Source organism: Carlito syrichta, unplaced genomic scaffold, assembly GCF_000164805.1.
Source record: "Carlito syrichta isolate Samal-C Ts95f unplaced genomic scaffold, Tarsius_syrichta-2.0.1 Scaffold311938, whole genome shotgun sequence".
NCBI lineage: Eukaryota > Metazoa > Chordata > Mammalia > Primates > Tarsiidae > Carlito > Carlito syrichta.
The window spans coordinates 170,530-190,527 of record NW_007256034.1 but is presented as its reverse complement, the minus strand read 5'-3'; the positions used below and the strand labels follow the sequence as shown (position 1 = coordinate 190,527).

Below are 19,998 nucleotides of genomic sequence, written 5' to 3'. Positions count from 1 at the left end.
AGGGAATATGATTGCCCCCAGGATACTTGATGTTCTCACTTCTTATGGTGAAGGATGTAATCATCTTTTAGGCCCTCACTCTGAGAGAAGAACTTTCACACATGAACTTCAGGGCTGCAGGGTAATTATTACAAAAGGTAGCATTTGCCTGTGTTCTTACAGCTAGTTCACCTCAATCCCACTACCCAAACCTTGGAATTCAGGGTAAAACTTGGGTCACTGCTTTACTAGACACAAAACTAAAAACATTCAGCTCAGCAAATACTCCCTTTTATATACAGTTGTTCTTTATGTGGACAAGATTAATGGGAGATGGATAACAAAAGAGGATGGGTATAGTGGCTCAAGCCTATAATCCCAGCACTTTGGGAGGTCGAGGTGAGAGGAATGCCTGAGCTCGGGGCTTGGAGACCATCCTGGGCAACTTGGCGAGATTGTGCTCTAAGATGAATCAAAAAATTAGCCAGCCATGGTAGCATGTGCCTGGGGTTCCAGCTACTTGGAAGGCTAAGGAGGAAGGATCACCTGAATCCAGCAGGTCAAGGTTGCAGTGGCTGCAAGCATGCCACTGCACTCCAGACTGGGCAACAGAGTGAGACTCCAACTAAATAATAATAATAATAATAATAATAATAGGAAAGGAAATTACTTTGGGAGATTAATCGATCTTCAATTTCTAAAAATTATAAATTGCTTTATATAATTGCCCTTGGCTACCTTCTTTGTCCTCATCATCATCTTCCAATAGGAAAAAGTAGCAAGAATGTGGACTGAGAATATGTGGCTCAGAGGTAACAAAACCATTTGTGTGTGTGTGTGTGTGTGTGTGTGTGTGTGTGTGTGTGTGTGTGTGTGTGTAACTGCATGACTAAAAACTCTGCTTCCATGACTAAAATCATCATAATTATCAAGGAATGACTTTTTCTCAGAGTTGCATTAGGACAGAAAAAGAGACATTTGTCATGCAGTGGCGTATCTCTGGGACAGTTCACCCCTGTGAACCATGCCTGCCCTTTCTTCCTTCCTTTTAATTAACATTTGGAAAGGAACAGTGATGTTAGTAGATAACAGGGCTGGGCAGAGAGAACTAGAAAGGGATGTGAGCTCTGTCAATCTTCAACCTTGCTGAGGAGGACACATTAAAGCTTTTTTCATGGAAAATCAGCCTTCGTCAACACATATTCAAAGCAATGTGACCTTGAGGGATATATATATATATATATTTTCTAAATAAGAATAGCACAGACTGAAGCATCTTGAGAGAATATAAATGAACCAAAGGAAAGGAGGAAAAGCATCCGAAAAGAAGAAGTTAAATCCAGGGGAAAAAAAACAGTTGTCAAGTGCATTTCCTGCCACTTACCTTTTCTGCTGACTGGGCTGTACCAAAAAAGATGGGAATGAAAGCTAACCAAATGATGCAGGTGGTATACATAGTAAATCCAATAGGTTTGGCTTCGTTGAAAGTCTCCGGGACACCTCTCGTTTTAATGGCATAAACAGTACAAGTGACCATCAAGAGGATACTATATCCAAGAGAACAAATGAGTGAGAGATCAGAAATGTCACACTTGAGCACTCCCCTGGCGTTCTCTGGGTCTAGTGTCCGCTGCTCTCCATAGTCAATGATGATGTGGGGGGGGTCCACAACAAACCAGACAAACACTCCAAGGAGCTGGATGGAGATGAGGCTAAAGGTGATCACCAGCTGGGATGCCGGACTAATAAACTTGGGCGCCGTGACGGATTTCTTCCCCTGCTCAAATATTCGATGGATACGGTTTGTTTTGGTCAGAAGGGCTGCATAGCTGAAACACATGCCAAGTCCCAGGAAGATCCGTCGGAAGGAGCATATGATCGTATCTGGTGCTGCAATCATTAGAAAGGTGATTGAATAACAGAGAAAAATCCCTGTCAGAAGCACGTAACTAAGTTCGCGTCCCGAAGCCCTCACGATGGGTGTGTCATTATAGCGGACAAAGGTCACGATCACAAAGGTGGTGGCGATGATTCCCAGTATTGCAATGAACACAGGCACCACGGCCCAGGGAGAATGCCACTCCAATTTGATGATGGGGATAAGCTGGCAGCCTGTGCGGTTGATGTTTGGTCTCTGATCCAGAGGGCAAAGTTCACAGGAGAGCTCATCCACCTGGTAGTTGTAACCTTCACAGCGTTCACAGTGCCAGCAGCAAGGGACCCCTTTCACTGTTTTCTTCCTCTCCCCTGGCTTGCAGGGAAGGCTGCAGACAGATGCCGGGTGAGTGTGTTCTCTGTTACCCCACTGCATGTCTTCCACCTGTGGGCATAAAAAATTAATGAGCCTTCCATTTTTTCCCCCATTTATAATATCCTAATCCTAGCCACTGGTTTGTAATAAATCACTGAAAGCTGACAGTACAAATACAGTTTACCATAATAAGAGCCCAGTTTCTTTCCCTGATATTGACTTTATGAAAGCATTAAGTGATTGGGTCCAATAAATCATTCACATCATCAACTTGATTGTCATTAGTTTCTATTTACCTCTTTGATTCTGATCAATCTGACATTTGGAGAGAGACTTATTGGTCCAAACAGTTTTAAAACTAAAAAAGAGAAAGGAAAATAAAATAAAAAGCCCCATAGAAAGATGTTTTAGAGCTAATCACAGATATAAATGCCAGAATCCCTGAAAGGCTGGATTAGGATATAAACATATGTAAAAGATGATCCATGTCTTTCTACCATATTTGGGGAAATTCAAGTCACACTGTGTCAATTTTGAAAGGAAATGGCAAAATGAGTTACTTTAATCTCTGACTCTCCTCATGTGTTTATGGAGATAACTGTATTAATGTGTTTTGCCCTGTTTCAGCTTGAAACACTTTTTTTTTTCAGTCTTCCATTTCCATGTCGTAAAAAACACCAAACTGAATGATAAACTTGATGGTAATGTTTTTCACTGAACGAAAGTAGTCCTGTGGTGACTTAAAGCAGTGAAATTGGTTCAAATGAGAGTTTCCCTACGTTGCTTAGTATTTGCTTCAGGGCCTTAAAGTTCTACCTTATCATTTTGGGTTAAATCACAGAATACCTCTATGGAAATAAAAATGGTTTTGGAGGAGGATGGTGCCAATCCTTGGTCTCTTACCTTGAGTTTATTTGTTTTCCTTATTAGATATACAATACTTTTAGCAGCACACTAATAGAACAAAATGAAAAATTATGGATGATAGGAGACCACTTACAAAAAGAAGCTAGTATAAAAGGTAAGTTCTATGAAAGGAGTGACTTGTTCACTGGTGTGAACAGTGACTGACACACCATTTGCCCTCAGTAAATATGTTTTCAATTCATGCAGAAGAAAGGATGAGAAAGGCACCCTAGCAGACCCTTGATGAATAAGGGGCCAGTTGAAAGCAATGAGATTTGGAAATAGAGGGTTACTCAAAGAGGCACAGAAAAGGGAGACCAAGAAATGCTTTAGAAAAAAGAAAACAATCTTACTTTCCCAAGACTAGCTTTACTAACACCTCAAAAGAATGACTCTACTCTGTGGTCCACAATGCCCCCCCTCAATAAAAAGCTTCACTTCCTAAAATTCATGCACTAATGAAGTCTACTCCCATTATTAATATGTATTTTGATCTATCTAAATGATAGTACACTCCAGAAATGATAGTATGTGATTCCTTAGGCCAAGTCATAAAAGACATTTTGGCTTCTACCTTTCTTCTTGGTTCAGTGGACATTCCAGTGGAAGCACTGAAGTGTCCTGAAAACTCTCAACAGCGCTGTGGTAAGGAATGGAGGCCTCCTGCCCACAACCAGCACAAACTTGCCAGGCATGTGAGGGAGCCGCCTAGAAAGTCATTGCCTGGCCCAGGACTATCATACCACGAGGGACCTTGAGGCTAGACAACCCAGTTAAGCACTCCTGAATTTTTGATCTACACAAAGTATATGAGATAATAAATGCTTATTGTTTTAAGGTGCTAAGTTTAGGAGTTATTTGTTCTGCAGCAATAGAAAACTTATCTACTCTGTGACTAATAGGACAAAAAGAAAAAATATGGATGATAGGAGGCCACTTATGGAAAGAACCTACTATAAAAGTTAAGTTCTATGATAAGAGTTATCTGTTCACTGGTGTGGACAGTGACTGACATATCATTTGAATCATCAGAATCATCATTCTGATTTCTGTGTAGTAGTCGATTGAGAAAACACACCAGGAGAGTTACCACAGATGTAAAAAAAAAAAAAAAATGCCCCAAAGTGTACAGTTTTAGCAATATTCCTTGATCACTCTTAAGGTTGGTACCCCTTTGGAAACCAGGTGACTGAGATTGTTCCCATGAAAAATTACTTAAGAATGTTTTCCTTTCTTGAATATGGGGTGAATGGCTAAGGGCAGAGAACAACAGTCTCCCACTCAATTCTTGCAGAAACCTGTCTAATCTCCCCAAGGTGGAGTAGAGACTTCGTGTGTTCTTTAATTTCACACATCCTCCCTTGAGAAAGCAGAATCTACTTTGTGTTTCATATGGGCAATTAAGACTATTAGATCTGTGCTGTCGGCTCACCACAGAGGAAATGTAGTCTAGATAACCCTGTTAATTTGTGATAGACTTTAATGACTTAAAGAAATTATTTTATTTACTTATAGGATTGAAGTAAGAAATGTAAAAATAATTAAGTTGGAATCACATAGTGGTTTCTTTTAAAAATATTGAGAAAAAATGAAATGCCCCACTGTGTGGCTAAAGTATTGATTCTATACCCTAATGGGCTCTTATAAGATAATAAAACACATTTTTGACGGTTATGTTTCAAGGCTAATTATTGTAAAGCCAAAATTGCATTTTGTTGGAAACCTCTATAGATTTATAATGCTGCTGCCCAAAAAAAGAAAAGCAGCAACAACAACAAAAAATTAGACATACTAAACTTCAAGAAAACTTAAAGTTAAATTTCTCTAACCACATGTATAATGCTTTAATTCTTAATATGCTTTATTTTTCAGAAGGAAATAAGACATTTTTTAAAAAAGAAACATACCTATAGTAAGTCTGATTACATAGGATAAGTATTTATCATTATAAGCTAAGTATGAAATTTTCCTTGATAAGTTTTATATGTATCAAACCAATGGCAACATGTTTTTTATAAATGAAAAATAAAGTTGAAAGAATATGGAAAATGCCACAGTTTATTTAAGAGTTGTGAATTTTCTTCAAGTAAAAAAAAACAAAAACACACATTTAAGCAAAATGTGTGATACTATTATAATGAAGATAAAGTATGCTTTATTTAATGTGTTCAATATAGACGTAAATATACATAATTTGGTTTTCATCAAGGAACCTATTTATGTTAAATGATAATGTGGATTGATGTGATAATTAAAGTTCAAAAACCAACCAATATTCACAAGGAAGGACAAATAACAAATGCAAAAAAAAAGATCTTACAAATACATTAATATTTGAGACTAACAACTTTTTACATAGTTGCTAATAGAGTATTTAAAATAATACTACTTGAAAGCAAATTTAATTGCCTAATTTCTACAACTATGTCACAAAGCATAAACAAAGATCATTCAACTTTGTATAACTATATTAACACATCGTATTTTCTTTCATAATAAGTATACAGAGAAGCTTTATCCATGTATTTTTTTTTAAATTGTCTTCATTATCCATGATATTATTCCGATATTAAGATGTTTTCTGTCTAAAATGCATACTCTAACAAATGGATGATAGTCATGTAAATAGGTCTTCCAGGAATAAAAAGAATAGCCCATTCCTGTCTTTATAATGTTTACCAACAGTGATTCCTTCTGTTGGTTTCAATCCAGTACATTTCAGAAAATGTAAGCCATCACCTGGTTTTTACAGTCAAATTCTGTTACTGCTGCAGACAAGTACACCAACAGTCACAGAACCAAAAGTTTCCAGAACAGTCAACCAAGAGTAATGTTTCATTTACTCTTTAAAAAGAACATTACTTTTATAGAATAATTTTATTCTGTTTAGTTTTAGTAATTTCTGGAAAAAGGGATCACAAGAATGTTGCACAATTAAAAGCCTTATTATAATCAATACTTTCCATCACTTATGACAAAAGTCTCACTTAATATACCTCTATTATAGTGTTTTTCAAAGAAATTAAGTAGCATCTTCATTAATGTGAGTGAATGTGTACTGTATATGAGTACCATATATAGTATGTGGAAAATTTTAAATATAATACATATAATTTATATCTAGTCCTACCAATCTTAACTCTTTTCACCTTGCTCTATCAGCATAGTATTAATAATTATTTTTGTGACTAGCTTGACTCTCAGTATTCAAAACTCAACTTCTTATCTGACTGATAGAATAGAAGATTGCCTTTAAAAATATTTGTAGTGACACAAGATTATTTTTAAACCTTCACTCATATTTCATGTAATCAGTGGACTTAACAAGTATACTCAATCCACATAGGTATGTAAAATTTCAAAATGTAGTATCATATTTTGCATATCATAGACTCACCATGAATGAGTACATATTGCACAGTTAATATGATAATGTAATACAAAATACATTATGTGTGTGGGATCATGGGTGGGTGTATCTTTCTTAATGTTTACACATGTCCTTTGGGTCATGCACAGCTGTAAATGGCCACAATGAATACAATGTTTCCTTCTTCATCAAAGTGGTAGTAGGTTCAGTGTCCTCTAAAAATCTGATAGTCTTGAGATGATTCCCAGATTCAAGACCTGGTTTTATGTCATATCTACATAACTTTTAAAAGTACAAAGATTCTTCTATTTTGAAGACAATTTAAAATTAAATTTAAAAGAATGATTATAGTTACAATAGCATCATGAAATCAAATCCTCAGGAATAACTCAGCAAAAGAAGCATAAGATTGTTCGGTAAAAACCACACACCACTAAAAAAAATGAACAAAAAGTCTAAATAAATGAAAAAATCCTATGCCCATGGATCAGAAGATTAAATATTACAAAGATAGCAACATTCTCTAAACTTATCTGCATACAGATTCAACACAATCTCTATTAAAATCACACTTCTGGATTTTAAAACTTTTGGTAAAAGATGTGGTAATTAAGATAGCAAAATACTGGCATAAAGATAGATAAACTGATGGCATAGAATTGAGAGTCTAGAAGTAAACCATAACATGAATGTTTAATTAATTTTTGACAAGGCTACTAAGACAATTCAATGAAGAAAGAACAGTCTTTTCAAATATGGTGCCAAAATAACTGGAATCTGTATGCAAAATAATGACGTTTACCTCATACCATATTCAAAATCTTACTCAAAATGGATCAAACATTTACTGTAATAGCTAAAACAGAAAAGTTCTTAGAAGAAAACAGGAGAAACTCTTTGTAACCTTGGGTTAGGTAGTGTCTTTTTAGAAATGACATCAAAAGCAGAAGCAAAAAGAAGAAAAAAAATTGAACTTTATCAATATTAAATACGTATATGCTTCAAGATTATGAAAAGACAAGACTATCAAGATTATGAAAAGACAAACCACAGGATGGGCAAAAATATTTTCAAATAACATATCTGTTAAAGAACTTGTATCCAGGATATGTTTTTAAGAAACTGTAAGAATTTGGCTGAGTATGGTGGCTTACACCTATAATCCCAGCACTTCGGGAGGCTGAGGCAGGAGGATAGGTTGATCCCAAGAAGTTGAGACCAGCTTGGGCAACATAGTATGATCCCATCTCTATGTATTTAATAATTTTTAAAAACCATTAGAATTCAGTAATTAAAAGACAAATAATCCCATTTAAGACGAGCTAATGAGTGGAATAAACATTTCCCCAAAGAAGACATACAAATGACAAATAGTACATGAAAAAATACCCAACATTATTAGCTATCACAGAAACTGAAATAAAAGCCACAGCACACTTGAGGATGGTTATAATAAAAAATAAAGACAATAGCAAACATTGATGAAGATGTGGAGAAAAATAGAATCCTTTGCACTGCTGGTGGCAATATAAACTGGTATAGGAGCATTGGGAAAAAGTGAGGCAATTCCTTAGAAAGTTAAATATAGAATTGTCACATGACATACCAGTTCCACTCCTAGGTATGTATCCAAGATAATTGAAAATATATGTTTCCACAAAAATATGCACATAAAAGTTCATAGTAATATTATTTGTAATACACAAAAAACTCAGAAATAAGCAAATATTAATTAACTGATAAACAAATATAGTATATCCATACAATGAAACATTACCCAGCAATAAAAAAAAATAAAGTAGCATTTCACAACAACAACAAAAAAGAGCTTGAAAACATCTTAAGTGAAAGAAGCCATTCACAAAAGACTACATATTGCATGATTTCATTTTATATGAAATTTCCAGAAGAGACAAATCCACAGAGTGGTACCTACCAGGGACTGGAGAGCAAGAAGGAAGTTGAGAATGACTACTCCAGAGAGTGGGATTTTTGAATGATGATGAAAATTATCTAAAGTTAGATATTGGTGATAGATATACAACATTTTTTAAAACTTTTAAATATTTTATTTTAAAATTGTGGGGTACAATTCAGGGTTAAGTATACAAATATTCGTTGTTCAGGTACCCTTGTTGATGAGGTGTGCCCCCCCCTTCTCCAAGTAGATTCCCATTACTGTCAATCCTACTTCCCCAGCCCCCCCACCCCACAGTTTCCCACTACTCTCAATCCTTTTCTTATAGTATTATGACAGTTGCTCAAGGTTCACTTATGAGTGAGAACATGTGATACTCAGTTTTTTGTTTCTGCAAAAGATCACTCAGTATTATAGACTCTAAGTCCATCCAGGTTGCTGCAAAGTTCATGATTTTGTTCTTTATGGCTGCATAATATTTCACTGGGTATATGTAACACAATTTTTTTTTATCTGTTTCTAATTTGATGGGCAGCATGGTTCGTTCCATGTTCTTGCTATTGTGAATAATGCTGCAATAAACACACATGTGCAGGTATCTTTTTTATAGAGTGACTGAGTTCTTCTGGGTATATGCCCAGTAGGGGGATGGTGGGGTCATATGGAAGGTCGATTTTTAGATCTTTTAGGAATCGCCACACTGTTTTCCACAGAGGTTGTACTAGTTTACACTCCCACTAACAGTGTAGAAGGTGTTCCCTTTTTGCCATGTCCTCTCCAGCGTCTGTTATTTTTTGAGTTATTGATGATGGTCATTCTGACTGGAGTCAGGTGGTATCTCAGTGTAGTTTTAATTTGCATTTCTTGGATGACTAGTGAGGCTAAACATTTTTTCATGTATCTTTTGGCTGCTCCTATGTCTTCTTTTGAGAACTGTCTATTCATATCTTTTACCCACTTTGTAACGGGGCTGTTTGTCTTTTTCTTTTCAGCACGTTTGAATTCCTTGTAGATCCTAGATGTTAGGCCTTTGTCAGTCATAGAGTTGGAAAATACTTTTCCCAGTCTGTGGGCTGTCTTCCTGCTCTCTTGATGGTTTCTTTGGCTTTGCAGAAGCTTGTCATTTTGATGAAGTCCCACTTGTTTACATTATCTCTTATGGCATGGACACTTGGGGTTTTGATCAGGAATTGGTTGCCAGTTCCAATTTCCATAAGAGTGCCTCTTGCATTTTCTAAGGTTCTTATAGTTTGAGGTTTTACATTTAGGCCTGTGATCCATTTAGTGTTGATTTTTGTGTATGAGGATAGTTATGGGTCCTGTTTCAATCTTCTGCATGTGGTCAGCCAGTTTTCCCAGCACAATTTACTGAATAGGTTCTCCTCTCCCTAGTGGTTAGTGGTGGAGGCTTTGTTGAAGATGAGTTGGTTGAGAAATTGAGGTTTTGCTTCTGGAATCTCAATTCTATTTCATTGGTCTATATGCCTGTTCTTATACCAATACCAGGTTGTTTGGATTATTATAGCATTATAATAAAGTTTAAAATCTGGGAGTGTGATACCTCCTGCTTTGGTTTTTTTTGTTTGTTTGTTTTGCTGAGGATTTTTTTGTTTATTCATTGTCATTTATGTTTCCATATGAATTCCTGTATTGTTGTTTCTAGGTCTGAGAAGAATGTTGCTGGTAATTTGCAGGGTATTGCATTAAATCTGTAGATAGCCTTAGGTAGAATTCACATCTTAACAATGTTGATTCTTCTAGTTCATGAGCATGGAATATTTTTCCACTTATTTGTGTCATCTTTAATTTCTTTGAGCAGTGTTTTATAATTTTCATTGTAAAGGTCTTTCATGTCTCTGATTAGGAAGATGCCAAGGTGTTTCATTTTTTGTGTGTAGCTATTGTGAATATAACTGTGCTTTTTACTTGTGTATCTGTTTATTTATTATTTGTGTATGGAAATGCAATAGTCTTTTGCACATTTATTTTATACTCTGAGACTTTGAATAGTCCTTTATCAGTGCAAGGAGGTTTTTGACAGATTCTCTTGGGTTTTTGAGGTATAGAATCATGTCATCTGCAAAGAAGGATAACTTGACTTCCTCTTTTCCTATTTGGATATCCCCGATTGTCTTCTCTCTTCTGATTGCTAGCTAGGATTTCTTAAACTATGTTGAACAGGATGGGTGAGAGTGGGCATTCTTGTCTTGTTCCAGTTTTCAGGGGAAATGGTTCCAATTTCTGTATGTTTAGTAGTATGTTGGTTATGGGTTTCTCATAGATGGCTCTTACTATTTTGAGGTATATTCCATCTATACCTAGATGTTCGAGGGTTTTTATCATGAAGGGGTGCTGGATTTTATCAAAAACTTTTTCTGCATCTAATGACATAATCATATGGTTTTTGTTTTTACATCTGTTGATGTATTTAATTACGGTTATGGTCTTATGATTGTCGAATCAGCCTTGCATCCCAGGAATGAAGTCTACTTGGTCGTGGTGGATTATTTTCAAGATGTGTTGTTCAATCTGGTTTGCTAGGATCTTGTTGAGAATTTTAGCATTTATGTTCATCAAGGATTTGGCCTGCAGTTCTCTTTCTTTGCTGGATCTTTACCTGGCTTGGGTATCAATGTGATGTTAGCTTCATAAAATGGGGAGAGATGGGGAGAGTTCCATCTTTCCAGTCGCCTGGAATATTTTCAATAGGATTGGTAACAGTTCCTCCTTGTACATTTTGTAGAATTCTGCTGGAAAGACATCTGGTCCAGGTCTTTTTTTTTTTTTTTTATAGGTAGGTTTTGTATGACATAGTCAATTTCCTGGATTGTTGTTGGTCTATTTAGAGTCTCGTTTGCCTCTTGTTTCAACCTGGGGAGGTTGTTTGATGTCAGAAAGTCCTCCATTTCCTTCAGGTTTTCAAATTTGTTTCCATACAAGTGTGTATAGTAGTCTCTGATAAACTTTTGTATTTCTTCAGGGTCAGTTGTGACTTTATCTTTTGTGTTTCTGATTGTGTTTATTTGGCTTTTTCTGTCTTTTTCTTGGTCAGTCTAGCTAGGAGAACATCAATCTTGTTTATCCTTTCAAAGAACCAGTTTTTTGATTCATTGATTTTTTTTGTCTTTATGTCCTGGATTTGGGCTTTTATTTTGGTGATCTGGATTTTTCTGAAGTTAGGGTTTTGGTGGTCTTGCTTTTCCAGCTTCCTTAGGTGACTTGTTAGGCTTTTTACTTGTTATCTTTCCATTTTCTTCATGTGTGTTTGTAGAGATATGAATTCCCCTCTTATTACTACTTTCATGGCATCCCAGAGGTTTTGGTAAAATATTTCTTCATTTTCATTTGTTTCCAGGTATTATTTATTTATTTATTCATTTATTTGAGTTGGAGTTTCACTCCATCGCCCAGACTGGAGTGCATTGGCATGCTCCCAGCCAGTGCAGCCTCGACTTGCTGGGCTCCAGTGGTCCTTCCACCTCAGCCTTCCAAATAGCTGGAACTATAGGTACATGCTACCATGCCTGGCTAATTTTTTATTTCTTGTAGTGAATAGGTCTCACCAAGTTGCCCGGGCAGGTTTTGAACCCGCAGGTTCAGGCAATCCACTTGTCTCAGACTCCCAAAGTACTGGGATTACAGGCTGAGCCACCGAGCCCAGCCTGTTTCCAGGTATCTATTAATCTCTGTTTTGATTTCCATGTTGACCCAGGAGTTGCTTAGCATCTTGCTGTTTAGTATCCATGTTTTGTGAGTTTTGGGAAACTTTGTTGGTGTTGATAGTTATTTTTATTCCACTGTGGTGTGCAAAGGTGCAAGGCAAAATTTCCATCTTATGAAATTATTTATGCTTGATTTATGGCCAAAGATGTGGTTGATCTTACAGTATGTTCCATGTGGTGATGAGTAGAATGTATATTCTGTGGTCATTGGGTGGAGTGTTCTGTAGGTAACAATTAAGTCCATTTGGTCAAGAGTCACACTGAGGTCCCAGATCTCCTTGTTGATTTTTTGTCTTGGTGATCTGTCTAGGGTTGTGAGTGGGGTATTAAATTCCCCAGCTATGATAGTGTTAGCATCAATATCTTTTTTAAGTTTTTAGAAGCTGCTTTATGAAAGCTGGTGCTCCTATTTTGGGTGCATATATGTTTAGGATGCATTTTTCTTGTTGGTTGATTGAACCTTTTATCATTATGTAATGATCTTCTGTATCTTTTTAAATTTTTGATAGCTTAAAGGATATATTGTCTGATATTAAGGTTGCAACACCTGCTTTCTTTTGTGTTCTGTTTGCCTGAAATTTTTCTTCTAATCCTCTTACTTTGAGTCTGTAAGTGTCCTTTCTGGTGAGATGAGTCTCTTGGAGACAATATATCGTTGCTTCATGATATTTTATCCATTTTGTCATTCTATGTCTTTGCAGTGGTGCATTTAGTCCATTCACTTTCAGGCTAATTATTGAAATGTGAGAGTTTATCCCTGTCATGAGGTTCTTATAGAGTTGTTGTCGTTCCTGTTTGTTTGTTGTCTTTTTTTGATTTTTGGGTTGATTCATGTGTGTTTTCAACCTTTTCCCACACTCTTGTAAAGACCATTTTCATTCTTTTTTTCCCCTTTCTTCTGTGTTTAAAACTTTCTTAAGTGTTTCTTGTAGAGAGGGTCTATAGGCAGCAGAAGTTCTTAGGAATTGAATGTCTGGGAAAGATTTTAATTTTCCCTTAGCTTAACTTAAGCTTAGCTTAGCTTAACTGGGTAGGTTATTCTTGGTTGAAATGGTTTATCTTTGAGAACTTTGACAATTGGGCTCCATGCTCTCCTAGCCTGAAGTGTTCTGTAGATAAGTCTGCTGCTATTCTGACTGGTCTTTCCTGGTAGGTAGTCTGACCTTTTTCTCTTGCTGCTTTTAAGGCTTTTTCTTTTATACCTACTTTGTTTAGGTGAATTATTATGTGTCTAGGAGTTGGTCTTTGCATTTGTTGTCTTGCAGAGGTTCTCTGAATCTCTTATGCTTGAATGGTCACATCACTGATGAGACAAGGGAAATTTTCTTGAATAATTTCATAGAATGTTTGTTCCAGGATGGTCTCTGTCTCTCTTTCTGCCTCAGGGTTGCTCACAGTTTGGGTCAGATGCACCAGGACTACTGTGGAAGGAGGGTGGATCAGATCTGGACTCATCTGAATTGCTGCCTCTGAAGTCTGCCACTCAGATCTGACCTGTTTGTGTCTGATCCAGCATGGGGGAGAGTTTCTGTCTCTCCCAGTTTGATTAGATTACCTTAGGTCCCAAGTTGGAGGCTGGGTGAAACTGGGCAGGGCAACGCAGGTCTCTGCCTGGTCTTGGGACAGAGAAAATGGCTGTGGTTAGTATTTCTTCACTGGGCATGGGGCTCCTCTCCAGATCTCCCTTATCTTCTCTCTCCACTGATCAGATCTAGGGCTCCAAATGATTTGCTACAACAGGTGATGGTGTGGGTCAGGAGCCAGGCAATGAGAATCAGATGGATTTGGCACTCTTCTCAGGAGAGTCCCATGAACAGCAGATAATTTTGTGCATTCCTGTCTTGAATCTCAGGGTGGTGGGGGCTTGCTCTCACCTTCAGAGGGGCCCAGGGTGCATGAACCTGAGTGTCCCCTCAGACGGACTTTCACTCTCCCACCAGCATACGCCTACTCATGCAGAGAGTCTTTATGGACACTTGCTTTTGCAGAGACTCTCACAGTCTGACCTGATGGGTCACACCTTGTCTGTACCCCAATATACAACATTGAATACAATAAAAACCACTGAATAATGTACCTTAAAAGAGAGAATGGTATGGCATACAAATTATCTCAGTAAAACTGTTATTTTAAAAATATGGAGACTATCTGAGTTGATATTTTCAGGCAGTTTAATATGCAGTACTTTATTGCTGTACAGAAAAGAAACCTATTTTCTGCTCATTTTGTTCAAGGCACCAAGATCCAGTGTGGGATTTCAAGGTGGCCAAGACATGGTTTATGCCCTCCAGACACAGTGTAGGTGGGAAGGCCAATCATAGCTCATTATGAGGCTTTGCCAGAGAAGAGAGGAGGACACAGCAGGACCACCAAGACAAAGGTTATGGATGTACAAACAGCAGTCTGGATGATGTAAAGAAGACAAAACATGAAAGAGGATCTCAAGAATGCAGCAGGCAAAAAAAAAATGTTACTAAGACATATTGTCAAGAATCCTTGACAAATTAGGATAAACTAAAGGCAGAAGTGTAGATAAAGGCAGTGGGTGGAGTAGCAAGAGATAAGCAGGGAAAGAGAACACAGATTAAATTATGTAGGGTCTTACAAATCATTGAGAAGTGTTTGGATGCCATCTTGAAGGTAGTGGAGATATTTTATAGCAATGGTCCCCAACCTTTTTCTCATCAGGGACTGGTTTTGTGGAAGACACTTTTTCTACCAACTGGGGCAGGGAGGTGATTTAAGTGCATAATATTTATTGTGCACTTTATTTCTATTATTATTATTACACTGTAGTATATAATGAAACAATTATACAACTCACCATTTAAAAAAAGAGGTGCAGACGGAAGTGGTAAATAAAATAATGGGTGAGCTATGTGCAGACTAAACTAATGTCAGATTCTGACTTTATGTCTGCCATCAGATGTAACTGTATAATTAAAGTATGTCAACTCACTTGTCACTTACTGATAGGGTTTTGATATGAGTCTGCAAGCAACTGATTTATTATGGTCTCCATGCAGTCCAATCTTACTGCTAGTGTATTTGCAGTTGTTCCCCAGCACTAGCATTACTGCTTCAGTTCCACCTCATATCATCAGGCATTAGATTCTCATAAGGAGCATGCAATTACTTCCCTCATGTGTGCAGTTCACAATAGGGTTCATGATCCTATGAAACTCTAATGCCAACACTGATCTAATAGGAACTGGAGCTCAGGTGGTAATGTGAGCAATGGGGAGCTGTAAATATAGATGAAGCTTTGCAGGCTCTCCCACCACTTACCTCCTGCTGTGTAACCTGGTTCCCAATAGGGGGCAGGGGACCTCTGTTCTATAGTGTTATAACCAGAAAATGAATGATGAATCTTGCGTTTTGGGAAGAATCTCTGAACTATAGGGCAGAAAGAAGACTAAAGAGCCTCACATTAGAGAGAAGACAATCACATGGAGGCTGTTGCAGAAATTCAGATGAAAGATAGTGATGACAAGAATTTGAGGAGTGGCAGTGGCCATGGGGAAAAAGTGATGAGTCTATCATCTGCTTCTTCAGGGATCATCAGATTTATAAGACACTGGTTTTCAGGGTCTAGGATGCCTAAGAGGAACACTCTTAGAACCAAGAGCAACTTGTGATTATAACTCTAATCTAAAAACTTCAGTAATGCTAAAGAATTCTGTAATGGAGTGAACTGTGTCTCCCCCAAATTCATACGTGGAAGTCCAATTTCTCAGTGCCTCAGAATGTGACTATTTGGAGACAAGGTTTTTAAAGGGGTAATCAAGGTAAAATGAAGTCATTAGGGTAGGCCATTATTCAATATGATCGGTGTCTTTATAAGAAAAGGAAATTAGGACACAGACATGTATAGAGGGAAGTACCATATGAAGACACAAAGAAAGCAATCTATAAGTCAAGGATAGAGACCTTAGGAAAAAAATATGCCAACATCTTGATCTTGGATTTTTGGCCTCCAGAGTTATGATAAAATAATTTTCTCTCATTTAAGCCTCATAGTTTATGTTGTTTTGTGATGACACAGCCTTAGAAAACCAATACAAACTCAAAAGGGTAGGCTTTTTTTTTTTAATAAGGTATAGTCATAAGGTAATTTATTTATCAGCTGATAAACATGGCTTTGCACTCAGGGCTGCACATACAGAGAGGAATAAGATAGTTTCTTCCCTCATAAATCACAGTCCATGGGACAAAAAGACAGTTAACCAGTGATGATGATAAAATTATAAGTGATGTTAAAGAGTCATGCAAAAGATGCTAGGAAAACACAGAGCTGGGCACTTTAACACAGGCACAGGGTGAAAATGAGGTTTCTCAAGGTATGTGAGACTGATTTGAAAGATACAAAAGGAGATGGGAAAAGGTAGAGAAATGCATTTTAGATAGGATGCATCCTATGAGCAAACGTGTGCCATAATCTCTGTATGTGATCTGGCATGATTAGAATGTAGTGTGCTGAATTCAAGAGCTAGCCAGTGGCATATCACAAAGGGTTTTGTAAGCAACACCATATTTTCAAAATTTAATCTCAAAGTAAGGAGGAGTGACTAAAGGATTTTAAGAACATATGAGAGATTACTATGGTGACAGATCAGGGTGGAAGGTGGTACAGAAACAAGGATAAGAATCAAGAACACTGCCATAACTCCAAGCAAACAAGAGCCTGTGAACTATGTCAGAGTGATGAATATGATAGGATAGATGTGAGATATATTAAACCAACAGATCAGGTGACATGAGGGCAAAACATGAACCAAAAGATGGCATCCTGTTTCCTGATTTAACATTCCTCCTTAGCATTTCACTTACTTCCATCTTCTCATCCAATCAATCACCAATCTCCATTCCCAAGTGTGATCTTGTCCCTGGCTAACTGATGGTGATAATTATTTCTCAATCCTCCTTAGTCCTTGTAGTATTTTCCAAGGTACTTTTATAGCATGTAAATATGTACTTGTTAGGTTTTATTTTCATTTTAAAAAGCGATTTTAAAATTTTAGGTTATAGTCCCAAGAATCACTAATTCCATGTTTACTAAAAATGCATATTCCTCATTCTTAGAGATTATAACTCAATAGGTCTAAGAAGGGACCCTATAGTGGCATTTTAAAAAGAATTCCCTTTTCCTCTAGTGATTCTGACATATATGTAAGTAATGAATCATAGTTTGCTAAGCATTAATTTAAAGTTTATTTTCCTCAGGAAAATAGAGGTTAGGTCTCATTTTCCACTGTTGCATTCCAGAGCCTAATATAGCTAAGACCTAGTAGGCATCAATAAATATTTTTTGAATAAATGAAGAAGAAAAAAAAATGAGCAAGTGGTGTATCCTTCACTGGAAAAGGGCATACAAGGGAACGATTGGTTTTGAAAGACAGATCATGACTTGGTTCATTGGTTTATGAGTCAGATTTGCCTGGAGGTAAAGATTTCAAAGGCACAGTTATATGCAAGGCAATTGAGGTCACGCATATTTATAAGATAAATCTCACCCACAGAAGGTTTGGAAACTATGAAGGGAAGATTGCACTAAAGGAGCCCTGGAAAAAGTAAAATTTAAGGGCAGACTCAGGAAGATCAGTGAAGAATGAAAAAAATAATCAAATAGAAATTAGAGAAGAATCCAGTCCAAGTACTAAGAAGTCAAATAGTTAATTTCAGGAATGAGGAAGTGATAGTGATGATCAGAGACAGATAAATTTTATGAGAAAATTTAGAGTCCCTGATTACCTTCAAGAGATAAAATTGAGCTTGTCTGTGAAGGCTTCTCTGGTCTATTTTACCTTATGCTGGTAGACATGTTCCCCCTCTGTGTTTTAGCAGCCTCCAGGACATTTATTAAAACTATAACTTTTTGGAATTATATGGTGATTTTCCATTGATGTGTTTATTTCCCTACCAGATTAGGGATATAAATACATTAATCTCAAGACCAGATATTTTTATCCTTATCACTCATATTCAGACCTAAGATTCAGTAGGAACTTGATGATGGATAAATATATAAACTGCTTAATAAATAGAAATGTGTGGCAAACTTGTTTGTGACACAAATTTATAACTACTCTTTATTTAGTGTTTTGAGTAAGCCTGGTTTTAGGCAGTAGGTAGATAGAAGTACTAAACTTACTGTTTCCTAAAATTGTGCAGTCTAGATTATTTCACCCATAACTTCAAAGAAGCTAATTTTGAAGAGACTAAACCTCTGACGCATACTTCACAGGGATTGGAAAGATCTAACAAGTTAATGTTCTGAAAATGTTTTGTAAACAGAAAATGTAGTAGGTAGAAACGATGCATATACTTTAATTTAGGACTGAGAGGAGTACTGGAAACAAAGATACTCACTCTCTCCATAATTAAATATCAGTTAGGTATCTGTCTAAAAATTATGTCAGCAGCAACAAGCAAAAAGCCAAACTCTCTAGATTTCATCCAGATGAACTATTTCTTGTTTTTTTTTTTTTTCCACAATCTCAGTTCTTAATGCTAGTTCCTTGTAATTGCCACATGAGGTGCCCCATCTTTCACCTCAGTTCTATGCAGAGAAAGCCATGCAGGAGAGTGTGTTCTCCTCTTGACTCTGAGCTCAAGAATAGTGGCATCTTGAGTGTGGATGTCAACATACATGTGATGGAATGGATGGTTTAAGGGAAGAGTGCAGGAAGTCAGACCTCTAATATTTTTGGTAAATGGGACACAGTAACTTTATGATAAGCTTTGTCCCAACCTAGTGAATATGCAAATATCCAGAAAGTGTGTGCTATTTGCTGCAAAAGTATTAAAGTGGAATAATCTTTTCTTAATCTTAAATTAATCATAATTCTAATTTGGATACTGTGGAGTGATCTTTTAAAATTATAAGCCATTGATATGTTTGTGCTAATATGTTCATAATTGTATTCTAGTTCAAGACGAGGGCCCCTGAATCACATTGTGTTGCCTTTCTACAATACTTCCAGAGCAGTGCATGTCACATAGTAGACAATTTATTTTTGAAAACTGATTGTATTAGGAAGATCCAGAAGAGGAAGAGAGGAGACAGGAGATGGTGGAGTGGGCATACATAAGATATTTAAAATAATAGTCTAGGTGAAGGGAGCATGGTCTACACAGGAGAGGCCCTAGACAGGGGCAGGAGAAGAATGAGTCAAGTCAAGAGTGTCAGTTTACTGAGAATGGAAGAGAAGGGGTAAGTCTAAAACAGATTCAGAAAGAAGAAGCAAAATAACTTGGTATTAATTTTTTTAAAGGATTGGTTTCCACAGGACACCTTAGAATAAGGCAAACATTTGTTTCATAGTTTCAGAATGCTATACCCTAGTGATTCTTTTTACCTTGTAATCATTACAGTGAAACATTGTCTTCAGCTAGGATTGTTCCAGACATTTCATTCCAAAGGAGACCATCAATTTAGCGTGTTTTATTTAAAAAGAACTCCGAATGGTACTCTACCTGCAAGGCAAAGTAAGGGGTCTCTTGGATGCAAGACACCTGGCATAGCTGAAATTGGATACCATAATGAAACCAAGTGTACCAAGTAAAAATTTGCATACTGAGTTTTGAATTTCCCAGCCCTTTCTCCCTACTTGAGTCAAGAATACTATCAGACTGGCTTCTGTCCTTCCAGCAGGAGATTTTTTTATTTTGAGTTGGAGTCTCACTCTGTCGCCCAGACTGGGGTGCAGTGGACGCTACCGGCAACTGCAGCCTCAACCTGCTGGGCTCCGGCAATCCTTCCGCCTCAGCCTTCCGAGTTGCCTGTGCTACCACGCCCAACTGATTTTTTGATTTATTGTAGAGATGAGGTCTCGCTGCCCAGGCGGGTCTC

General features: G+C 37.1%; 1 protein-coding gene across 1 annotated transcript in view; it reads right to left on the bottom strand.

Moving 5' to 3' along the window:
* The window catches only part of LOC103271836 (metabotropic glutamate receptor 8), a gene marked incomplete at its 5' end in the record, with an annotated part of 190,757 nt that overhangs the window by 102,718 nt on the left and 68,041 nt on the right, over positions 1-19,998 (bottom strand). The window contains one exon of the mRNA XM_008069330.1: positions 1,364-2,299. Coding sequence (XP_008067521.1) covers positions 1,364-2,299 — 936 coding nt within the window. The remainder of the gene's footprint in view (positions 1-1,363; positions 2,300-19,998) is intronic.